This window comes from Ahaetulla prasina, chromosome 3 (assembly GCF_028640845.1).
Source record: "Ahaetulla prasina isolate Xishuangbanna chromosome 3, ASM2864084v1, whole genome shotgun sequence".
NCBI classification, from domain to species: domain Eukaryota; kingdom Metazoa; phylum Chordata; class Lepidosauria; order Squamata; family Colubridae; genus Ahaetulla; species Ahaetulla prasina.
In genome coordinates this window covers 1,108,541-1,131,939 of record NC_080541.1, presented here as the reverse complement: position 1 = coordinate 1,131,939, position 23,399 = coordinate 1,108,541, and the positions used below count along the sequence as shown (strand labels likewise).

At 47.8% G+C, this 23,399-nt stretch overlaps 2 protein-coding genes across 7 annotated transcripts in view; one reads left to right on the top strand and one right to left on the bottom strand.

Annotated features, from left to right (window-relative positions):
* Positions 1-18,311, bottom strand: part of HSF1 (heat shock transcription factor 1) — a 43,095-nt gene extending 24,784 nt beyond the window's left edge. For 2 of the 3 annotated variants that reach the window (XM_058179086.1, XM_058179088.1), the window contains exons 1-4: positions 17,968-18,311; positions 8,981-9,089; positions 7,044-7,180; positions 3,445-3,569 (exon numbers count right to left, since the gene is read on the bottom strand). In XM_058179086.1, coding sequence (XP_058035069.1) covers positions 3,445-3,569; positions 7,044-7,180; positions 8,981-9,089; positions 17,968-18,090 — 494 coding nt within the window. In that variant the 5' untranslated portion in view covers positions 18,091-18,311. Of the gene's footprint in view, positions 1-3,444; positions 3,570-7,043; positions 7,181-8,980; positions 9,090-15,340; positions 15,791-17,967 lie in introns of those variants that run through there. The other variant, XM_058179087.1, reaches the window with a different exon arrangement.
* A 121-nt stretch (positions 18,312-18,432) lies between these two features.
* The window catches only part of BOP1 (BOP1 ribosomal biogenesis factor), a 60,692-nt gene continuing 55,725 nt past the window's right edge, over positions 18,433-23,399 (top strand). The window contains exons 1-2 of one of the 4 annotated variants that reach the window (XM_058179062.1): positions 18,433-18,750; positions 20,880-21,065. In XM_058179062.1, coding sequence (XP_058035045.1) covers positions 18,667-18,750; positions 20,880-21,065 — 270 coding nt within the window. In that variant the 5' untranslated portion in view covers positions 18,433-18,666. The other 3 variants (XM_058179061.1, XM_058179063.1, XM_058179064.1) reach the window with 3 other exon arrangements.

Below are 23,399 nucleotides of genomic sequence, written 5' to 3'. Positions count from 1 at the left end.
ATGACCGACAAACCTGCAGAACTCAGCTTTTCATCCCTTTCCCACTTCCACTTGGCTGCTCCTTTCCCTGCCCCAGAAGGACCGAGAGCCTCTTCAGGAAGGGGGGAAGGAAATCGCCCACAAAGCCATCCAATTCTGCAGGGGTCTCCAAACTTGGCCGCTTTAAGACTTGTAGTCTTCAGCATGGCTGGCTGGGGAATTCTGGGAGTTGAAGCCCACAAGTCTTAAAGTGGCCGAGTTTGGAGACTTCTGCAAAACTGCAACGGCGCTCCTTGCCTTTGCGTTGGAACGAGGAGGCACCAGCATGAATGAGTGCGCCTGACTAGGTGGGTGAGCAGGTCCCCAACCCTGGTGGCTGGAGATGGGAGGAACCGTCTGCCAGACCCGATTTGCTAGAGCAGAGAAAGGCAACCTGCCATTCTACACCGTTTGAGTTTCCGTTGCCATCAGCACAGAGTGGACGGAAAGGCATGACTGGAGCGCCAGTCCCAGTGATCGTCAGTTCTTTATCTCGGAGATAGAGAAACCCAGGCCGAGCAATGCTGGGTGTGCATCTGTGCATGCGGGTGCTTAGTATTTGCTCAGCTTTTCTGCAGCTAATAAGGATCGCCCGGTCTGATCTCTGGTAGGACAGTGGCTGGCAGAGGCCTCTTTACAAAGAGCCAGTCGGATGACCCTCTTTGGTTTGCTAGCTGAGGAACTGAAGATCAGAGCGCAGTTCAAAAAGGGAACACTAAGCAAACCAAAATGGCCCCCAAGCCCCTGCTGACAAACCAGGGCAAAGAGAAAGTCGGGGGGGATTTAGTAGAGGGGGTCATTAGACATAACAACATTCTTCCTGCCGGTCAAGGTCAGGCCGAGCCTGCATCTGGAGAAGGAGAGGCCGGAGTGATGTCTCGAGATGGGACGGTTGGTGACTGGAGCATGTGATCAGCAGAGGGGTCGAAGGGGTGGTGATTTTGGAGTTTGTCTTACTGAGGAAAAACCCGGATCCCCAGATTCGGAGTTTATCCAGTTGTGCCAGTTTACCTATGCTAGGAGGAGGAGGCGGATTCCAAGGGGAGGGAGGTGTTGTGGCCTGCCAGCGGCCAGCAGAGCGGGCAGCAGAGTTGGACAGTGAGGAGGTTGGGGAGGAACTTGGACCAGCCCTGGGGGCTGGGGAAAGCTCAGACGAGGGCTCTGCGTCAGAGGCAGAGGGAGCTAGACAGGAGCAAGGCAGAGGAGCAGCTGGAGCCTGTTCCCAGTGTGCACATGCGCAGAGCTGCCGGAAGACAAGAACAACTCAGAAAGCAGGGTCGACTTGGGAGTAAAGCCACACCTTGGAGGTGATTGGCCCCTCCCATAGGAAACAAAAGAGGAGCAAACGGGGAGGGTTTTTTTTGCAGGAAACAATTTGTTTGTTCCGTGACTCTGAGAGACTCTGTGCCAAGGTTTGCCTTGTACTGAGGTTGGAAACAAGTTACGTGGCAGCTTGCCAAACAAGATAAGGTCTGTGTTAATAGATATTCCTCTGAAAGTGTGTTTGGACAGGCCTTGCTGACTGTGAATGAAAGGAATTCACAGTCGTGTAAATAAAAGAGGTTTTTAGACCAAGACCAAGACTCTGCTTCCTGCTTTTTAAGGGAGCCTCGGTCAGAACAGGGGGCAGAGGAGGAAGGAAAGGGCTTCAAAGGCTCCAAGGAACTCTGAGCAAGCAGGGAGCGCAAAAGCTCCTGTCCACTCTGCAGGGAGCTGGACAGAGGGGAGGCAGTGCCTGCCGCTGACCTGAATCGGGGCCAAACCTACTTGTTTCTCGAGCTTCTCCTCCTGCGGCAGCCTTGTATCGGATGCTGGCCTGGAAGCCCAGCTCTACCTACAATGCAGGCTCTCCTTGACATAGGAATGGAACGGAGCTTGCCATGTGTTGTGTCAGTCATAAAATGCATTCGCCTTGTGACTGACCCAATTTTACAGTAGCCGTAAAGCAAATCACCGCAGTTGTTAAGTGAATCCATGGTTCTTAAGCTAACACGACAATCATTAAGCAAACCGATCACTTGCTGGGATTTTTTTGCCAAAACCCGGAAGTGCTTGAGGGTCACATGACTGTGGAACAACGCAAGCTGGTTCAAATGCAGTTGTGTTGCTGAGAGCCCAAAATTTGATCACACGACTGAGGAGGCAGCTCAACTGTCAATTCTTTGAATCCAGGTCATGTCCCCTTTTGTGGGTCAGTTGTAAGTGACCGGTCATAAGTCTGCACTACTATTAATCTTCTCATAGTTCCCATCACCAATCTCTTTCCACTTATGACTGTATGACTATAACTTGTTGCTGGCAATCCTTATGATTTATATTGATATATTGACCATCAATTGTGTTGTAAATGTTGTACCTTGATGAACATATCTTTTCTTTTATGTACACTGAGAGCGTATGCACCAAGACAAATTCCTTGTGTGTCCAATCACACTTGGCCAATAAAATTCTATTCTATTCTATTCTATTCTATTCTATTCTATTCTATTCTATTCTATTCTATTCTATTCTATTCTATTCTATTCTATTATCAGTACTCTTAAAAAAAAAACAAGAAACACAGCCTGGGAGGCCCCAAGAGAAGACAGTCTCACTTAGCAACATAAACGTTGGGCTCAATTGTGGTTATAAGTCAAGGACTCCCTGCACTTAATTTGATCTGGTCCTCTACTCTTTTTTTTATAGAATAGCTTCTGATACGCTCTTTAGATGCTGCTGCAGTTTTGGACCCCTGAAAACTGCCCTGTTTGTCCTCCAACATTACTCACTTTGCTAGGCAACCCGTGGCAGGTTGGGTCCTCCTTTCAGAGAGATTTCCTGACCAGATTCCTCAACGCCTCCCACCAGGAGAGAGCTCCTAATGCCCTGCACTCAAGGAAAACGCTGGGAGACATTCCGAGAGGTCTTTGCTTCTCTTGGAACTACATAGCGCAGTCAAACACCAGCATAGCAAACGATAAGTTACACCATAAATTTTTACGTTTCATAAACTTTGCCAAATTTCAGTCCCACAGGAGTCCTGGGTCCCAAATTTTGGACATATTCTGCAAGTTAGAGGCCCTTTAGAGATACCTTGGTTCAAAAATCGTTGCCCTTCGATGCACCACTTTGCCCAGTTCAAAGTTAAAAGACTGGGAGTTTTAGGAATATACAGATCTATGCCTCTGATTTCTCCTCAAATGTCATTTTGTATCATGGAAACAAAGATGGCAAGAAGACCGACAAGGCTTGGTCAGAGAGGAGGGAAAAAAACAAAACAAAACAAGGAGACCAGCATGGCGAGAGTTTTCTTGAGTATTTCCCACTCTTTGGGTGCTGATGTCTCTGACGGCACTTGCCAGGAGAGGGCGCTACAACACAGAGGAAAGGAGAGCAACCCCACCAACCCACCCTCCCCTCTCCTCCCCTCCCCTCGCATGTACTTACTGCTTCATTGCGATCAGCTTGGAGTCCATGCTCTCTTGCTTGCCCTTCATGAGTTGGACATCGGTCAGCAATTTGGTCATGCTGTCCTGGCGAACCTTAATATCTTCATTCTTTATGCCGGATACCTGAAAGCAGGGAGGGAGGGAGGGAGGGAGGGAGGGAGGGAGGGGGGGGGACGGCATTACTCAACTTGGAAATGAGAAAAGAGCTGGCTAATTGTCAGATGCAAGAAGTCAGGAACCAGGAGAGAGTTCAAAAGTACTACAGGGAGTCCTCGACCACAATTGAGCCCCAGATTTCTGCTGCTAAGTGAGACAGTTGTTAAGTGAGTTTTGCCAAAATTTATGACTTCTCTTGCCTCATTTGTTAAGCGAATCACAGCAGTTGTTCAGTTAGTGACACGGCTGTTAAGTGAATCTGGCTTCCCTGTTGACTTTGCTTGCCAGGAGGTCGCAAAAGGGGAATCACGTGACCCTGGGACACTGCAACCGTCATAAAAGCGAGTCACTTGTCAAGCATCCAATGTAAGTCACATGACCATGGAGATGCTGCAACGGTCATAAGTGTGAAAAATGGTCATAACTCACTTATTTTTAGTGACGTAACTTTGAATGGTCACTAAATGAACTGTTGTATGTCGAGGATTACCTGTATTAATGGCCAAGGCGAATTGGTGCCAGATACGAGCCAACAGACTCCGAGGGGGCTGAGCCTGGTCATCTCCTGGGGGGCAGAGGGGGCGCTGTGTGTGTGCAGGGAGAGTCAGAGCCAAGTGGAACACAAATGTGACCCCGAGGTCAGCCTGACCCTTAAGGAAGCGACACTTCAGAAGGAGACCCACCTTAAACCCCCAGCCCCAGCCCCGCCCAGCATGCAGGGCCTTTCCTGCTGCATCTCAAATGCAGGTTGATCTTCCGTTCAGCATAAATGCATGACAGCAGTATTGAAAGAAAAAAAAAACACCCTATGATATTGTACACCTGTCCCAAAACAGTAGAAAATTTAAACGCATTTTGAATCTGGTTCCGATTTCTAGACGCTCGCTTTTGGGGATCAAAGTTTCAAAGAATGCATGTAAGGCTAGAAAAAGATTTGAATTCTCTGAATATGTCTGTGGAGACTGTTGTCCAGGTGAGGAGCCTCCAAACTTGGCAATGTTAAGACCTGTGGATTTCAACTCCCAGAATTCCCCCATCAGACATGTTGCCGACTTGTTTAGTCGTCCCTTGTTTAGTCGAGTTTAGAGGTCCCTGATGCAGGTCACGGTTCTCCCCAAGGTGGGGTTTTTTTCCAAATGGCACCTGGACTTTCTTGGTAAAGATGATTGAGTTGATTTTTGGAAAAAATAAGACACCTTTGCTATCAAGCTTATGCCTAACAGAGCCAAAACTCTGAAAGGCCAGGATCTTCGCACACACGGTGTCTGTGTGGCAGAGGGAGGGGTAAGAGGGTCTTTTTTTTATTTATTTATTTATTTATTTATTTATTTATTTATTTATTTATTTATTTATTATTTAAATTTCTATACCACCCTTCTCCCAAAGGACTCAGGGCGGTTTACAGCCAGAATAAAACAATTGATACAAAAATTAAAACCAATTGAAAAAGCGAAAATTCAAAGTTGGCTGGACACTATAAAACCAATAAAAACCCCATTATTAAAACCCCATTAGGCCAGCCCTGCGCGATGGAACAGAAATGTTTTCAGCTCGCGTCGAAAGGTCTGGAGATCAGGGAGTTGGCGGATACCTGGTGGTAGCTCGTTCCAGAGGGTTGGTGCCCCCACAGAGAAGGCCCTCCCCCTGGGGGTCGCCAGCCAACATTGTCTGGCCGATGGCACCCTGAGGAGACCCTCCCTATGGGAGCGCATTGGTCGATGGGAGGCCGCCGGTAGCAGCAGGCGGTCCCGTAAATAACCCGGTCCTATGCCATGGAGCGCTTTAAAGGTGGTAACCAACACCTTGAATTGCACCTGAAAGACCACCGGAAGCCAGTGCAGCCTGCGCAGGAGGGGTGTTATATGGGAGCAACCAGTCGCTCCCTCTATCACCCACACGACCGCATTCTGAACCAGTTGGAGCCTTCGGGTGCTCTTCAAGGGGAGCCCCATGTAGAGAGTGTTGCAGTAGTCCAGATGGGAAGTGATGAGGGCGTGAGTGACTGTGCATAAAGAATCCCGGTCTAAGAAGGGACGCAACTGGCGTATCAGGAGAACCTGATAAAAAGCTCCTCTGGTGACGGCCGTCACATGCTCTTCCAACGACAGCCGTGCATCCAGAAGGACGCCCAGATTGCGGACCCTCTCTGTGAGGGCTAATGACTCGTCCCCCAGAGTCAGCGATGGCATCAGCTGATTGTACCGGGATGCCGGCATCCACAGTCACCCGGTCTTGGTGGGGTTGAGTTGGAGCCTGTTTTTCCCCATCCAGACCCGCACAGCCTCCAGACACCGGGACATCACTTCAACGGCTTCGCTGGGGTGGTTAGGGGTGGAAATATACAGCTGCGTATCATCAGCGTACAGATGACACTGCACCCCAAAACCACGGATGAACTCGCCCAGCGGCTTCATATAGATGTTGAACAGGAGAGGCGAGAGAACCGACCCGAGGCACCCCACAAAAAAGGCGCCTCGCGGTCGATCTCTGCCCCCCTGCCAACACCGTCTGCGACCAGTCAGAGAGGAAGGAGGAGAACCACCGAAAAACGGTGCCCCCCACTCCTAACCCCTCCAGCCGTCGCAGCAAAATACTATGGTCAATGGTATCAAAAGCCGCTGAGAGATAGGACCAGGGCAGAGGAACAACCCCTGTCCCAGGCCCTCCAGAAATCATCCACCAACGCGACCAACGTCATCTCTGTGCTGTACCCAGGCCGGAAACCGGACTGGAATGGGTCCAGATAGACATTTTCATCCAGGTACCGAGGGAGCTGATGCGCTACCACACTCTCAACAACCTTCGCCACAAAACGAAGGTTGGAGACCGGATGATAATTCGATAAAACAGCTGGATCCAGGGAGGGCTTCTTGAGGAGAGGTCTCACCACAGCCTCTTTCAAGGCAGTAGGGAAAATACCCTCCCTCAGAGAAGCGTTAACAATTCCCTGAAGCCAGCCTCATGTAACCTTCTGTATGGCCAGTACCAACCAGGAGGGACACGGGTCCAATAAACATGTGGTTGCATTCAGCCTCCTCAGTATCCTGTCCATTAAGAGAAAAAGCAGTCCGGTTCTTCTTCCTATGAATACCGCTAAGAAACTGTCCTGAGAAGAGCAATTCTAAACTCAAAGGAGTAATTGGGGACACAGGATGAGAAAAGCCCCTTCCCCAAAAGGTTTTTAGCTGCCCCAGAGATTAGATTCATTCAACCCACTGCCAACCTCAGCTCAGCTCAGCTGTCTGCCAGCAGAAGAACCAGGAATTTCGGGGGGGGGGGGAGATGCTCAGCATCTGGCCTCCTCAGCATCAAGGAAGCAGGTCGTGGAGCGAGCCCCCTCGCCACTGGCATCCCGGGAAAAAAGACCCTTCCAAGGGCCCAGGCAAGAGGGAAGGAAGGCTCCTCTGAACCTCAGGCAGCGGCTGGCCAGGGCAGACTCACGTTGGTGACTTTCCTCTTGATGTTCTCCAGGAGATGCTCCTGGCCTCGGAGGAAGTGGGGGTGCTGGAATTCAGTGTCATCCTTCTCGGGCTTGACCAGCCCCCCCTGCTCGATGTGAACCACCTTTCGGAAACCGTCTGAAACAGAAGAGGCAAAGGTTGATGGCAGCCCAACGGTCATGTACAGCAGGGCTCTCCAACCTTCACAACTTTTAAGACTTGTGGACTTCAACTCCCAGAACTCCATGCTGGCTGAGGAATTCTGGGAGTTGGTGTCCTCAAGCCGTACAGCTGCCAAGGCTTCAGTTTCCTGATGTACAGCATCAGTTGCCCCTGCACAGAGTGGGTTGCTTCTGCTTTCCAAGACACGCACAGATAACTAACTCTTCTGAAATGCCAAGAAATTAAAAGGAAACCCTCTCCGTCCGCAGGTAGCCAGGGGCTCTTTTGGAGAAGCAAGAAAAGGGTTCCAGATCAGAGCAGAACTGAACCAGAACAGCCTCCCGGAAGCGTCCGGTGGGCCCAATTTGAAACAGGACCCATTTCCCTTTGCTGTTTGGTGGTGCTCTTAGTCTGTGGAGATGCTCCATCATCCTGGTCAGGGTTGTCCCAAAGGAAGCTGGACTTTCTTGGGTTTTTTCTTTTCACTTCTCATCCAAGAACTGAAGAAGTTTCTTGCATGAGAACAAAACGTTTTCAAAGAAAAAAAAAAAAAACTCAAGGAAGTCCAGTTGCACCTTTTGGAAAAAGCTCCTTTTGGATCGTGCTCTTAGCTGTAGCCTTCACCTTTGCTATCAGTTCAGAGGTCTATCCTCCAGAAAGCCCCTCCTCCTTCTAAAAGCTGGAAGGAAGAGCCCACCCCCCGCCCTTGAGGGGGGTCTGCGGGGCCACCAGCACAGCCAAGGTTTAAGGTCTCCTGACCAATGATGTCCCTGTTTATTAACACCAACAGCAGCAGAGATGCTAGTCATCAAGGCTCCAGTGCTAAGCCTGGTCTGCCTGGGGCAGCTATTTCTCTGCCTTGCCTTCCCTCAGAGGCCCCGAGGCCCCTGCCTGTCACAGAAGCTGCATGCCAGCCAAGCAGCAAACTGGGGGAGGTTGTAAAAATAGGCAGGCTCTCTCCTCCCATCAGGAACACTATAGAATGGGATAACGGTTAGAGAGCTGCAATTGTTATGGATCACCTGATTATTATTTCTTCTGGGCTACAGGCAACGTCTGGCAGTGAGACCTATGGATGGACAACCCAAATTCTCAGTATTTTTAATCTTAAATAGAGAAAAATAGTAAGTGCTATTTTAGGAACATTTGGGAACATCATTGCCACATGAAGATGCTTGGTCCTATTATGGAGAAACTTCCTACCCTCAAATTCATACCCCCAAACTGAGGACAGCTAAATGACAGCAATAGCACTCAGACTTATATACCACTTCATAGTCCTTTGCAGCCCTCTATAAGCGGTTTACAAATATCAGCCTACTGCCCCCAACAACTTGGCTCCTCATTTTACCAACCTCAGAAGGATGGAAGGCTGAGTGAGAATCGAACTGCTGTCTGTCTGCATAGTTTTGTCTGCAATACTGCATTCTAGCCAGTGCGCCACCATGGCTCTTTAAACTCCTTAAACATTTATTTCACATTTCATGCTTCAAGGGCATTTTGTGAAGAGCAGAAAGACCAACTTTCTCTTGCCGATGCACCCCACATCAGAAGATGCCATTGCTGTGCACCATGGACCTTGCCTTAACTAAACTCAGAGGATAATCCAAGAAGCCTCCCCACACGAGGGCAGCACACGCAACCAGAACAGAGCGCCGTCTCCTCTGGGCATGAGCAGAACCACCGCTTGGCTCCTCCCGCAAGCACCACAAGGACCATCTTGGGTTGGTGGTGGTGGTTTCTGGCAGACCTTCCTCAGACGCTAAGCATACTCACACATGTTCAGCTGCCGCACAAAGCTGGCCATGTTGTTGTGTTTGAAATACTTGGGAAGGACCTCCTTGGCAAATTGGCCTTGGTCGAAAACATGGAAGCTGTTTCCAGTCTGCAACGACAGAGAAAGGATGAGTCCGTCAGCTGGCCGGTTGGCCGGAGCACAGCTAGATGAGCCATAAAATAGAAAGCCTTTGATGTGTACAGGAAGTCCTTGACCACAATCGAGCCCAACATTTCAATTGCTAAATGAGACAGTCGAGTTTTGCCCCATGTTACAACTTGCCTTGCCACAGTTGTTAAGTGAATCACCGCGGTTGTTAACCTGGTTGTGAAGTGAATTTGGCTTCCCCATTGACTCTGCTTGTCAGAAGGTGGCAAAAGGGGATCACGTGACCCTGGGACAGTGCAGCCATCCCAAGTATGAATCAGTTGCCAAGGGTCTCAATGTGGATCATGTGACCAGGGGGATGCTGCAATGGCCATAAGGAGTGCAAAACGGTCGTAAGCCCTTTTTCAAAGGGCCGTTGTAACTCTGAATGCTCCTAAGTTGAGGACTGCTTATACCGCAGCCCTTTCAGCTCAGAAGGATGCAGCCACAGGCAGGAGGCAGGTCCAGGCAACCATGAGCCACGTGGGCAATATTGAAAAACGTGTCTTTAATCAGGGAAAAGTCTCACATTAGGTAGAAGTGATGTCCCACGGACACATATCTGACTTTTTAAATTGTTTCAAGAAAAATTAAGAGGGGCAATCAATGACAGAAGCTGGCATGCTGTAGCGTTAAATGCCAGCATTATTGTCCTTTCAGGAATGTCCCACACCTCTTCCCCACTGCAGCATTCCTGGGAAGTGAAAATGGCGGCTGCAGCAGCCCGCTGGCTGAGGGTTAACCGGGGACCCACATCCTTCCCCCCGCCCCCTCGGGGTTGCCTGTTTTTGCAGACGCTTATACTTCTTATGTTGTAGGATGTAGTGCAGAGCCATATTAACAGCACCATCTGTTGACCTATTTGCTCAGTATGCAAATTGCAGCGGATCCGTGATTGTTTTCAAGTGGGACAGCACTAGCCTTTCAAAGGTTTTCATGACTACAGATGTTAGAGCAACTGGTCTGTAGTCATTCAGTTCCTTGATGGAGGGCTTCTTCGGCACTGGGGATGATAGTAGAGCATTTGAAGCAAGACGGAACATAGCACATCTCTAGCAATTTATTGAAGCTAGGGGGGAAGATGGGGGCCAATTGGTCAGCACAGACTTTTAAGCAAGAAGGAGTTATCTTGTCTGGGCCTGGAGCTTTTCCTGGCTTTTGTCTGTGAAATAGGTCTTGCATGCTTTACTGAAGTCAAAGTACGCTACATCTGTGACATTCCCCAGGTCTACTAATTGAATAAATTAGTTTTAAAAAACAGTAAGATTTGTCTGGCAAACCCATGCTGGCTTCTAGTAATTGTCTTGATCTTCTTCTAAATGCTTGCAAACCAAGTGCTTGATGATCTCTTCTGGGATTTTCCCAAGTACTAAGACCAATTTTTCATTCTGCAGTTTCCTGGGTATACTTTTTTCTCCTTTTTAAACAAATGGCTGTTTACCCATTTTTGGCACTTCCCCTATACTGTGAATTCTGTAAGAGACAGTCTGTGGCACTGAGATCTCTACCCAGTTAAACAAGTTCCATGAGAAGGTCCGACACCTTTCAGCCTTCACTGACTTTGTAGCCAATTCTGGTCCAGGGACAAAGCTTTAGTTGCAAAGTGGAGTCCAGGGACTTCTCATAGCGCTGAGGCCTTGCGACACAAAGACACATTTTCCGGATTTTTCCTTCTCTTTGGCCCATCTCCATGGAATCAGAGTTCGGATGCCAATCACAGGTGGCAGAGTGAATAAAAGAGATGGCCTTGAAGTACAGAAGGAAGATCCAATATCAAGGCAACTGTCAAGATCACTAGAAGTTTTCAAGAAGAGGCCAGACTGCCATCTGTCAGAAATGATGTAGGGTCTCCTGCTTGGGCAGGGGGGTTGGACTAGATGACCTATAAGTTCCATTCCAACTACTATTCTGTTAAGATAAAGAAAACCTGAACCCAGGCCAAGAAAGAAAGCTCTCACAATGAAGCAATTGGGTCATTCCATGTCAAGTGGTCTGGGGCTTCCAGGTCGACAATCATGGATTTTGATGAAATTTGGTGTGAACATGCACACACGTCCCCAATGAACATTGGTAAAGTGTTATGTTTGCCGATGCTATACTTGCGGAGATATAGTTATTTGTATGACCCCATACCACAACCTTTGACAGTATGACTCTTGAGATTTCAGCAACTTTGAGACATAATATCTCTGGCAATGTTTTGTTGAGAGAAACAAAACTTGGACATCTTGTACAACTTGTTGTGCTCTATTAAGCAAAAGAATAAAAATGTTCTCATGAGCGATCTCCATCTAGATAATTGGGAGCAAAGTTGGCCGAAAATGACAGTGGTGCAAAAAAGGGTAAAATTTGGTTTCTTATCATCTCTGGAAGGAAAGGCATGAGAAATGTGAAACTTTGTGCATAATAACTTAGCAACACAAGGTTGTCGAATATAAATTTTCATTCTCCTACTGCTTTAGTTCACAAATTGAGTGTAAAGTTGACGGTTTTTGTAAAAATGGTAAAAATAGGGTACTTTCAGCCCACTTTTACAAAAAAAGACTTTTTGGAAACTCTGTTAAATCATTCTCATTAGAAAGAGCATGTTTCAAACCCCCTAAAAAAGTAGATTTGGTGTTTCATCACTGACATATAAAACCCTAAAAATAGGGACAAAATGGAGGAAGTTGCTATGGCAGCATCACATCCATTCTATTATTGATTCATCTTGTTTGTTTTATATAGACATCATTACTACTCTTATATTGCGTTGGTCCATGGTGACATTGTCAGTACCAGTTCGGGCACTTGACCCAGCAACCCCATTGGCATAGGTGGCACACCTGATAGCCATGCAATACCAGCCACAGGTGGGTTTCTTGGTTCAGGATCCCAAGCCTGTAGTTTGGTTTCTTCCTCGAGGTTCCAAAGCTTTGTGTGGGTATCTGTCTGGTTCCCAAGCTGCCGATTGGGTAGTTTATCCTAGGTTCCCAAGCCTAAAGTGGGTATCTTATATGGTTTCCAAGCCGAAGTCCATACTGTTCGTATGAACAGTATTAAAAAAACAGTATAGAAAAGTATATAAAAAATTCTATTCTATTCTATTGCATTGCCAAACATAACACTTTACCAATGTTCATTGGGGACGTGTGTGCATGTTCAAACCAAATTTCATTAAAATCCACGATGGGTCAACCTGGGAGCCCCAGACCACTTGACACGGAATGACCCAATTCAGACAAGCAGGATTCTGTTACTACAGCTATTGTGCTGAAAGTAGCCTTAGGTCTGCATGGTGTCCGCTTCTTCTTATTCTGACGTACCTGATAGGACTGACAGGTGACCAGGGAAAGGCTGCAGCTTTCTTTATCCAGCTGGTTCTACATGACAGACTAACCATCTTTGTTTTAATCTTGGTTTGTTGAACTAGCCATAAATTATTGGATTGACTAAGGAAATTTGCAGGCCACAATGAATTAGTTATTCAACCCTATAGAAATATGATGAAATAAGTAAGATCAAAATAATTTAAGCTAAAAGAACTCATATACAGGTAGTCCTCAACTTACACCAGTTCATTTAGTGACCGTTCAAAGTTACAACAGCACTGAAAAGTGACTTATGATAATTTTTCACACTTACGACCATTGTAGCATCCCCATAGTAATGTGATTTATATTCAGATGGTTGGCAACTGACTCATACTTACAACGGTTGTAGAATCCCGGGGTCATATGATTCCCTTTTGCAATCATCTGACAAGCAAAATCAATGGGGAAGCCAGGTTCACTCAACAACAGTGTGACTAACTTAACAACTGCAGTGATTCACTTAACAAATGAGGCAAGGAAGGTCGAAAAATGGGGCAAAACTCACCTAACAAATGTTTCACTTAGCAACAGAAGTGTTGGGCTCAATTGTGGTCCGAAGTTGAGGAACTGCCTGTAACGGGAAAGCCCAGCCTGTGTCTTGTCTGTGGTTCAAGGGGCTCTTTTGATTCAGGACCAGCAATCGGACAGATATTCCCTTCTCTGAAACCCCTGGGTTGCTTCCAGAAAGGATGGGGCCCTTCAGACACTCCCGGCAGTGCACGGAGCAACAGCCTTGTGGCCACCCACCCACCTCAGCCTGGCTTCCAGCAAGTAGCTGCTGGTAGGAGCAATCACTGAATGGTTTGCTCTGGTTTATTTTTTTATAGGCGTATGTTTTTTTAAGCAAAATGTCTTTATTTCTATGGCTCACAGAGCAGGAATGTTATTGCCAAAATATAATGGTGTCTACAGAAGAAAAAGAAATATTTTCCAATCTGGCAGAAGAACAAAAGAGACCATTGTACAACTGGATTTTCTCTAATGCCAGGAAGAAGATCTGCCCTTGAGTCATCTTCCCGTTGAGACAATTCCATACGGTTGCAGAACAAACACAACTGGGAAGAAGATCTGGGTTCTGCCACCCTTGGCACACTCTCCAGTATGCCAGTTCAGAGAAAGGGAGGCGCATCTTGGACTCCCCAAAGTACTCCCTGATCCCGGAATCCTGCCACCCCTGGATCAGGCAGCCTGCCTTCAAGTGACACTGCTGGGAAAGTCTACTTTTAAGGCAACTGTTGACAGCTTGTAGTTAATCTCCCAATCCCATCCCACTGACTGCAAAGCCGGAGCTTCCTCATACAGTAGAGGTCTCTAACTCACATGTGGATAAGGAAGGCTATTCTTATGCAAGACTAGAACTGACAAGGCTACCATAGGCCCATCTTTATTTGTGTATGCAGGGTAAAAATAGGCCCATTATATCATCCCATGTGTTTCAGGCTTCCCAGGTGCCAAGGTCTCTGCTCTGCTGGATCTCTCCTTTCTGGGCAGTTCCTTAATTGTCTGGGTTATCTCAAAGACAAGGCTTCAACCAATCACCACCTGGCTCCTTAAGAATGTTAGGATGCAATTCACTAGGTTTTGGGGGGGGGGGTTAAATTCATTTAAAGTGGTATTTCCTAACCATGCTTCAAACGTTCTCCTGCATACTGCAGTTAAGACACAGAAATGGAAAATATAAAGAGGACATCTGCTTTTGGGTACCTGTTAGTATTTTGCCCCCTTCAGGGAGCAGCTGGCTTACTGATTTTATTCCTTTTATTTTTTAACTTATCTAAAGAAAAGTGCCCTTTTGTTAGCATGCTTTGCTGGCCTCAGTCCATTCTGAACTGGTTTCCTGTCCTCTATAATCCAACCTTGTTCACTGTCAAACCCAATGAAGTTCAGATGAGTCAGAAGTCGGTTGCCCATATTTAGGATACATCTGTTGCTGAGTTACAGAACTGAGTCTGGATAGGCCACTGCAGCCCTTGGCAGGTCAGGAGACCAGAGAGACATTTTCAGCAATCTCTATCAGGAAGCCCACAAGAATATTGTGGAAGGCTTTGCCTTTGGAAATCGTGGGTGCTCCATTGGTGGAGGTTTTTAAGAAGAGATGGGTCACAGCCACTCCTCCAGGGGCCCACTTGTCTGATATACAGATAACCAGAAGGGCATCTTTCCTGGAAAGGCTGCTTGCTATCACCTCTTCAGTGGGCCTTTTAGAGAACTTGGTTCAGACATATTTTTCTTCACAAAGCTTTGAAAGTATTTCTCCTCTTCAGCAACTGAAGGAAAAATTTACACGATGCTCCGTATATAAGCATTTTGTTCTTCCAAGAGCCAGAATGCTACACAATTACCCAGTATGGAACTTCAAAAAACATGGAGAGGGCACACAAGTAAATTCAGTTTTAAGTGACTCATGCTGTTGTTAAGCAAATCTGGGTTCCTCCCCCCCCCCCTTGACTTTGCTTGTCAGAAACCAGCTGGGAAGGCTACAAATGGGGATCATCTGACTCTGGGACAGTGCAATTGTCATAAACCAAATTTCGATCACGGAGATGCTGCAGCAGTTGTGAAAAACAGTCATAAGTCACTTTTTTCATTTTTTCAGAGTCGATGTAATTTCAGATGGTCGCTAATCAAATGGTTGTAAGTCAAGGACCACCTGAATGAACACTGGTCATTAGGAAAAGCACAGCATTGCTGTCACCTAACTATAATGTTTTATTAGGACTGATTGTATTTACAACTCTATCAATGTCTCTCATAAGATGCAATATAACCACAATCTTTGAATTACAATCTGGAACATACTTCCCTAATAATACATTCCCTTATATTCAAGACGCTTATTCCCAAACTGACTTAAATCACCTTTAGTCCTATCTCTCCCCATGAGCTATGAATCCATCCCATCGATCCTGGGCAGTTGTTATTCTTCAAAGTTGATTTTTGTCAAACGTTGATTTAGCGGCACCGATTACATTTCAAAGCGATAACTTCCCATTGAGACATTTTGGTAGAAGCTAAACAACCATCTGTTTAAAGATACTGTATACTTGCAACAATAAAACTCCTTTGAACATGTGGAGCTTACTTAGAGAGCAATTACTATACAAGCAACTCAGTTTAAGACACTATTTTTTAGGCACATGATATTCTGTTAGTTTGAGGATTGTTACAGATTTCTTTTTTACTTGGTGACTGAAACATAGATCTGAAAGGAAGTCTCGTTCTAGCCTTCTGCCACTAAACAACCTGAACAGTCTTTTCTCAACCTAGAATGGAATAGAATAGAGGACCTTGGAGATCTTTTAGTCCAACCCCCTGCTCCAGCAGAAGACCATATACCATGTCAGATAAAGGGTTGTCCATAAGATCTTAAAAACCTCCAGTGATGGAGCATTCACAATTTCAGAAAGCAAGCTGCTCCACTGTTGAATGTTCTCACCATTAGGAAATTCCTCCTTAGTTCTAGGTCACTTCTCTCCTTGATTAGTTTCCATCCATTGTTTCTTATCCTGGCTTTTGGTTCTTTGAAAATTAGGTCGACCCTCTCATCTTTGTAGGAGCCCCTCAAATATTGGAATATTGGCCCTTCCCCTGTGCTTGAACACTTACCTAATTGCTAAGGACAAATCTAGTTAAGCTAAGCCTCAAGACTTCTCCCTGACTGAAAACTTGCTCCTTAAGATAAATTGCAATTCCATTCATCTCAGTTTCTTATTTTCCAACAGCATTTCCATCTGGCTTTAATTTCAAATTGTTTTCTCTCGCCCATTCATCCAATGATTGTCACAGTTCGGCAATCTTCCAGATTGCTTGAGCTCCTATTGAGCTATACTCAATATATAAATATGGCCAAAAAAGCCAGCACAGTTCTGGGCTGCAAAAACAGAGGGATAGAATCAAGATCACGTGGAGTGTTAAGACCACTTTATAATGCCTTGGTAAGGCCACACTTGGAATATTGCATTCAGTTTTGGTCGCCACGATGTAAAAAAGATGTTGAGACTCTAGAAAGAGTGCAGAGAAGAGCAACAAAGATGATTAGGGGACTGGAGGCTAAAACATATGAAGAACGGTTGTAGGAACTGGGTATGTCTAGTTTAATGAAAAGAAGGACTAGGGGAGACATGATAGCAGTGTTCCAATATCTCAGGGGTTGCAACAAAGAAGAGGGAGTCAAACTATTCTCCAAAGCACCCGAGAGAAGAACAAGAAGCAGTGGGTGGAAACTAATCAAGGAGAGAAGCAACTTAGAACTAAGGAGAAATTTCCTGACAGTTAGAACAATCAATAAGTGGAACAACTTCCCTGCAGAAGTTGTGAATGCTCCAACACTGGAATTTTTTAAGAAAATGTTGGATAGCCATTTGTCTGAAATGGTGTAGGGTTTCTTGCCTCGGCAGGGGGTTGGACTAGAAGACCTCCAAGGTCCCTTCCAACTCTGTTGTTATGTTATGTTATGTTATGTTATGTTATGTTATGTTATGTTATGTTATGTTATGTTATGTTATGTTATGTTATGTTATGTTATGTTATACTGATGACAGATATTCTGGTGGTCCCTACTCACACCTTCTTGTAGATGCTGAATGATGGAATTCCCTGGGACACTATAGTTCAGTGACCAAAATGCTCAACAATAGTCCCATAACACCTGCACCATGCAACAGGAAGGACCAGAACCTAAACCACAATCTCTAACTATACAGGATGGCTGAATGGTAAAGTAATTTTTCGAACGATGCCACGCATCAGCAGCAGATACCATTTTGCAAATAAAAACTTCAAAAAGCCCCTTCTATAGAACCTATAGAGGAGAAAATAAAGAGGCAGATTGCTAATACTGGAGTCTCCTTAGGATAAAAAGTATAAAGGAAAAAAAATACCAAATGGCCCTTTTCCTACGCTTGGACAGTCTAAAAAACACTCTTTGGTAGGAACCGGAGTAAAGAAAGATACACAAACACATATTAACAAAACCCCAGAGGGCGAATTAGGTAAAGAAGGGCCAATAACAGGCAAGGAGAAACAGAGAAGCCCCCTCTGCTTCCGCTGAACACCCACGTTCTTCATCTTCTAAAGTAAGAACCTCCAAACTTGGCAACGTTAAGACTTGGGGACTACAACTCCCAGAATCCCGCAAGCCAGCATGCTGCGGGAGCTGTATCCGCCCAACCTGAAAGGCCCCGAAGTCGAGATGCGTTGTCCCAGAGCAGCGGCTCCTCGGGGCTCCATCACCGGCCCTGTGAGGGAGCCTCACCTGAGGATCCCTCCCCTCACCGGGCATCCCCTCCTGAGGGAATTTTTGCTCCGTCCCACTTGCCCGGCTGCGGAACCCGGCCGCTCCCCCACCGGGAAGCCTCAGAGCCGCCTCCTCCTCCTCCTCCTCCTCCTCCTCTTCCCCGAACCCGACAGCCTCGACCGGGCCGCTGGGGGCCCGGGCTGAGACCCCGCCGCGGCCTGCTTCCCGCGGGACCCGAGGCCTTCCTCACCGGGCTCCAGCAGATGAGCGCGTCCGTGTCCGGGTCCTCCACCAGCGTCCACAGCTTGGTGAGGAAGGCCGGCACGTTGCTGCCCCCTCCGCCCCCTCCGGCCACGGTGCCGGGGGGCTCCATGCTAGCGGCGGCCGACCCAGCTCAGCCCGCTTTCCTGGGCCGGGCAGGCCCGCGACGGGCTCCGCTGCTACCGCCGGAGCGGGCGGCGCAGAAACGACTAGCGGCCGCGGCTGCTCCGGCCTAGCCAAAGCCCAACGCCGCGCTGCGCACTCGCTCCCTCAGAAGGAACGGGCATGGCCGCCGCCATCTTGCGACGCGCAGGCGCAACGCCGCACGCACGCACGCACGCGCCGTCTAGACACACTGTTGTGCCTCGCGCCGCGGGGGCTGCCTATTGTAATGCGCATGCGCCCCACCTGTTGTCAGGCGCAGATACGCGCATGCGCGGCCCTTCCACCTGTTAGAGCTGTCCACGGAGCTCGCTGCAGGGAGATCTCCAGGCGCCTTCCGAGTCTCACGGAGGGGAGGGGGGTCCTTCCCGGGACGCTGGCGGTCGGCTTCTGCCGCTGAGGATGCTGGCAGGGTGGCTGCAATTGGCCCGATGGACCCGCTTCGCAGGCGCTCCTTTTGCTTTCGTCTGTGCGAAGAGACCAGGAGGCAGCGTTCGCGCTGCAAGGGGCAGGAAAACTGGGCTGGATGTCAGCATTTGGAGGAACCCGATCCGATTTGCGTGGAACATCCTCGCTCCAAACTTCCTTCCCCCGTTGCTCGTGCAAGCCGGTAATAGATGCTTGCGGCCGTTGTTAAGTCGCGTCCGACTCTTGGTGACCCCCATGGACCATAGCATGTGAGCACCCCCCGTCCTCCACGGTTTGCCCAAATTCATGTTCATCGACAGCACTATCCGCCGTTCCCGTTTCCTTTGGCCTTCCCTCTTTCCCAACATCAGGCCCTTCTCATTTGGTGGCCGAAGTGTATTTCAGCTTCAGCTTCAGCAGTTGCCCTTCCAAAGGTCACGCAGGGTTGGCTTCCTTTCAGGATTGACTGACGGGATCTCCTTGCAGTTCAGGGGGCTCTCAGGAGTCTTCTCCAGCACCACGATTCAAAAGCATCAATTCTTGAACACTCGGCGGTCCTTGCGCTACTTCCCTTCCAAAGTTTCACGGGCTTTAGCAATAATTTCCGAAGTAATTGCCATCCCAATCTCCACTCTTCCGTTGGCTGGATTCACCGACTATCCCATATTGCACCAATGACTTTATCATTTAGGCAGCGTGGACTTCAACTCCCAAAATTCCCCAGCCAGCCCGCCCGCCCAAATCAAGAAGTATACGCCGCTGCAGAAGAGGGGAGTCTTTCTTTGTGCCTGCTGTTTAAAGTTATCTGTCTCAAAGACAGCCTTCCCTATACCACCACCCGGACAAATCTGGGCATCGCCCCGAAACGAAGCGCGGCTCTTCCCAGCTTTAACGAGAGGCCCGCCGGTCGCTTTGACTTGAACCAGCGGCCAAGGGGCGGGGCTTCGGACGAGACAGGGGCTTCCCGGTTCCAAGGCGCATGCGCGGCGGCCAACGAGAAGCGGCCAGGGCGGAGCGAAGGCCTCTGAGGACATAGCGCGCAGGCGCCACCCGGCGGGGCAGGGAGCTTCCGGCGCATGCGTCGTGGTTGGTGTCGCTGAGGCGAGTGCACGCGGTGGCGACGGAGCTGAGGGCTGAGGGAGCGGCGGTGGCGGCTTTGGCCGGGTGAGCGCGGAGAGCCGAGTCTAGCCGTCCCGGCGGGGTGGCGGGCAAAGGCTCTGCCGCGGAGGGGCGCCGGGCCGGCCGCGGCCTTGTTTGGCCCGGTTGGCGGGTCTTGAGGGTCTCCGGGCGGCCTCCCACAAAGGCGGACTCGGGATCTGACTGAAGCGCGGGACCGTTTCTCCCCTTTCCTCACGATATTCTTCGCGATTAGTCTTAAGCCAGCGGGAGTTCTGCGCTTTGCTCCCGAGGGACGGAGGATTCGGGCAACGTGTGGCTGGAGGGCAAATAAGGAGTTCGTGGCCCGCCCCGCGCTCCGAAGTCAGGAGCCGGTCGCAGGGGAAGCTATGGTGGGAGGTTGTTTTGCCGAAGATGCTCGGGCTCTCAAGGCCGGAGCGAAGGCGGCTGAGCCTGCTTGTAACAGAGTCGGAAGCCTTCTAATCCAACCCCCTCCTCAGGCAGCAGGCCCTATAACAGGTGGCTGTCCAGGCTCTTCTTCCCAACCTCCAGTGATGGAGCAGCCACAACTTCCTTCCACTGGTTAATTCTTCTCAAGGTCAGGAAATTCCTCCTTAGTTCCAGGTTGCTTCTCTCCTTGACTCTTCCTAGGCCTGGCCTTAGAAGCTCTCAGGAATTGTATGTAAAACATTGCAACACTGATTTAGATGTTATACATTGAAAAATATAAATTTAGAGTATTTGGGTTGAAAGGAGAAATTTTCTGACAGTTGATCGTGGGAATGGGTTGCCTCCAGAAGTTTGGGGTGTCCCCTAACTGGAGGTTTTCAAAAATAGACTGGAGAACCATTTGTTATATGGCATAGGGAAGGCGTGTCCAACATGGGGAACTTTAAGATGTATGGACTTCAGTTCCCAGAATTCCCCAACCAGCATAGCTATGGGGATTCTAGGAATTAAAAGTCCACAAGTCATAACATTCCCAAGGTTGGACACCCCTGGTATAGGGTCTCCTGCCTGAACAGGGTGTTGGAGGTAGAGGTGCCTCTTCCAACTCTTATTCTGTAAGTCTGGTAAACCAGCAAATGCTGACAGGATGACAATCCCAAACTGTCCTTTGGGGAGATAAATTCTGCATGAGTCCCACATTTGAGAGGGTTATGCAGGCTTTATTAGCATTACAGTGCTTTGAATCGTATGCTTTCCCTTCTACAGCCCATTCTCAGCACCAGGATGTTTGAAGAGCAAGAAGAGGCAGGCAATCTTCTGACAGACAGCGAGGAAAGTGTCTATTCTGGACTGGAAGATTCTGGAAGTGATAGCCTTACAGAAGAGGAGGAAGACCAGGATCATGGAGCTGAGGAGAAGTCAAAAGGGAAGTTGCACTCCAGAAATACTCAAGTAAGTTGATCGTCTCAGGGGCTGGTAAAGATAATGCTGTGTTTTTGTCGGAGAAGATCAGCCAGAAAATTGGCTGGCACAGCCATGAAGAATTGGGGATGGGGGAGGACACCAGCTTTGCCTGCTTGCCCCTCAGGATCACTCTGAGATCTGTCTGGTTTTTGTTTCCACTGTAGTCTAGAACCCACAAAACATGTATTTTGTTATTGTCAAACCATCTGAAGAATTTCAATAATGCAATGGCTTGTGCAGGGTTTGGAAAAAAATATCTTTTTCATTTCATGCACATTTGTAAGAGAATCCAAAATAGCTTTATCCAGTGTGTTCCTTCTGTGTTTGACAGTCTGTAACCCTTAAAGAGAAGCTTACCTGCAAAGGGTGAGGTAGAAAATGGCTATTTTAGTGAAAGACGTAATCATGCTTTAGTCTCTTCTCATAGGTCATGTCCTAAGGTTCCTGTATCATTTTTGTACCTTCCTCTACCTATTTTAACTAGTCAAGTTTTGTTCTTCAGTGGGCTGCTCAGAATCATGCACCATAATCAAGGTGTGGTCTCAGCAGTGCTGAGCAAATGGGGATAAGGACTTCATGCATCTTTAATGCCAAGGGTGGGAAACAATGGCCTTTTTATGACTTGTGGACTTCAACTCCCATGCTGGCTCAAGTCATAAAGGGAGCATTGTTCCCCATCTCTGTTTAGTGCTGCTTCTAATCTGGCCCAGAATTATGTTACTCTTTTAGCAACTATTTCATACTACTGGCTGATGTTTAGCTTGTTAATGTTGACATTCAAGTCTTTTTCAAATATCCGTTGCAAGGTATTTGTAGGTGCAGGTTTTTATATGTATGTGGATTTCTTGGGATGTTTTTTGTTTCAATTATTAGCAGCCTGGGGTGTCCAGGAATAGGCAACACATAAGAACGTACATGCATACAAAAATATTCTCCATATTAGAGTGCAATCATGTTCAATCTTCCTGGATTTTGGCTAGATCTTCCAGTTCTGTATTATCAACAAGTTTAATATGCAATCCAGCAATCCTTTTACCCAGTTCTTGAATAGAAGCATTGAGTAATACTGGTCCCAAGACAGATCCTTGTGGGATCCCATTGGTTGCTATCTATATATAGCAATGAATTATTTCAGAGTGGTTTGCCAGTCAGTTGTGCGCCTCTGCTACTGTTGTATCATCCAAGCCACATTTTAGCCTGTTAATGAGAATGTCATCTGTAACCTTATCGGAAGCTTTCTTGAAATCAGTATAGATTATAGCTACACAATTCCTTTCATAACAGTTATCCTGTTAAAAGCCTCTTATTTTTGACAAAGCCGTATTTGGCTCATGTTTGTGTTCAAAGTGCTTGCAAACGGCCTCCTTTATTATCTGCTCTAAAATGTTCTCAGGTTTTGGAGTCACTGCCCCATAATTAGAGGATCCTCTTTCCTGTTGGAAGAGTGAAGTCCCACTTTGCTGGTCTTCAGTCTTCTGGCTGAATCTTCCTGGTTCTGCAGGATTCTCTAAAGACAGCGGAGGGAGACCCAAAGAGCTCTTTTCCCTTCCGCCTGCTAGGGCAGATTTCATCAGGGACTGGCGACATCCGGCTTAGCCAGAAGGTCCTTTCCGCATCCTTACTGGCCTGTATCCTCCCCTGTTGAGTTCCTTCTTAGCCTGTGCTATACAAATTGGCTTCCTCTGGATGGGATGCGGAGGCACAAAGAGAGCTGAGTTGCTTTGCTTTCCCTTGATTAAAATCACTCATCTGGAGTAACCACCTCCTTTTGCTCCTCAACACTCTGAGAATCAGTTGGATGGACCTCAAACAGGTGAATTCATTCTATATAATCAGCTGTTCCTTCCTTCTTCCTCTCTGGTCTTGCTTTGTTCCTCTAAAACTGTGGCATATGGATTTTAGTGCCCTGGCTTGGCTGGCATGCTGGTGGCATAAATCATCAGGAGAGAGAAACATGGAGAAGGAGTTGAGTTATGGCCTTGGGAGTGCTGTTGAGCTGTTTGAGGGCTGATGAGCTAACCTGGCTTGTTGGGGGGGCAGATAGAGGCAGCGTTCCAATTGGTCAAGACTATTATGTAAGTGTTGAGGACTAAAGCAGGGAGCCTGTTTCCTTAGTAGCTGTCTGACTTAAGAAGAAAACAGACACCCAAGACCCAAGGAAGATGGGGAAGGAGGGAGATGCCTGGCTGCATACGAACAGTTTTCTAGACCCAGAGGGAGGTGCCTTACGCAAGTCTGCGTGAATTTTGCTCAGAGTGACTGTGAAAGTGGAGAAACGAGATCACGGGGAGGAGAGGCAGCTTTCTTTCTCATCATGGAGGA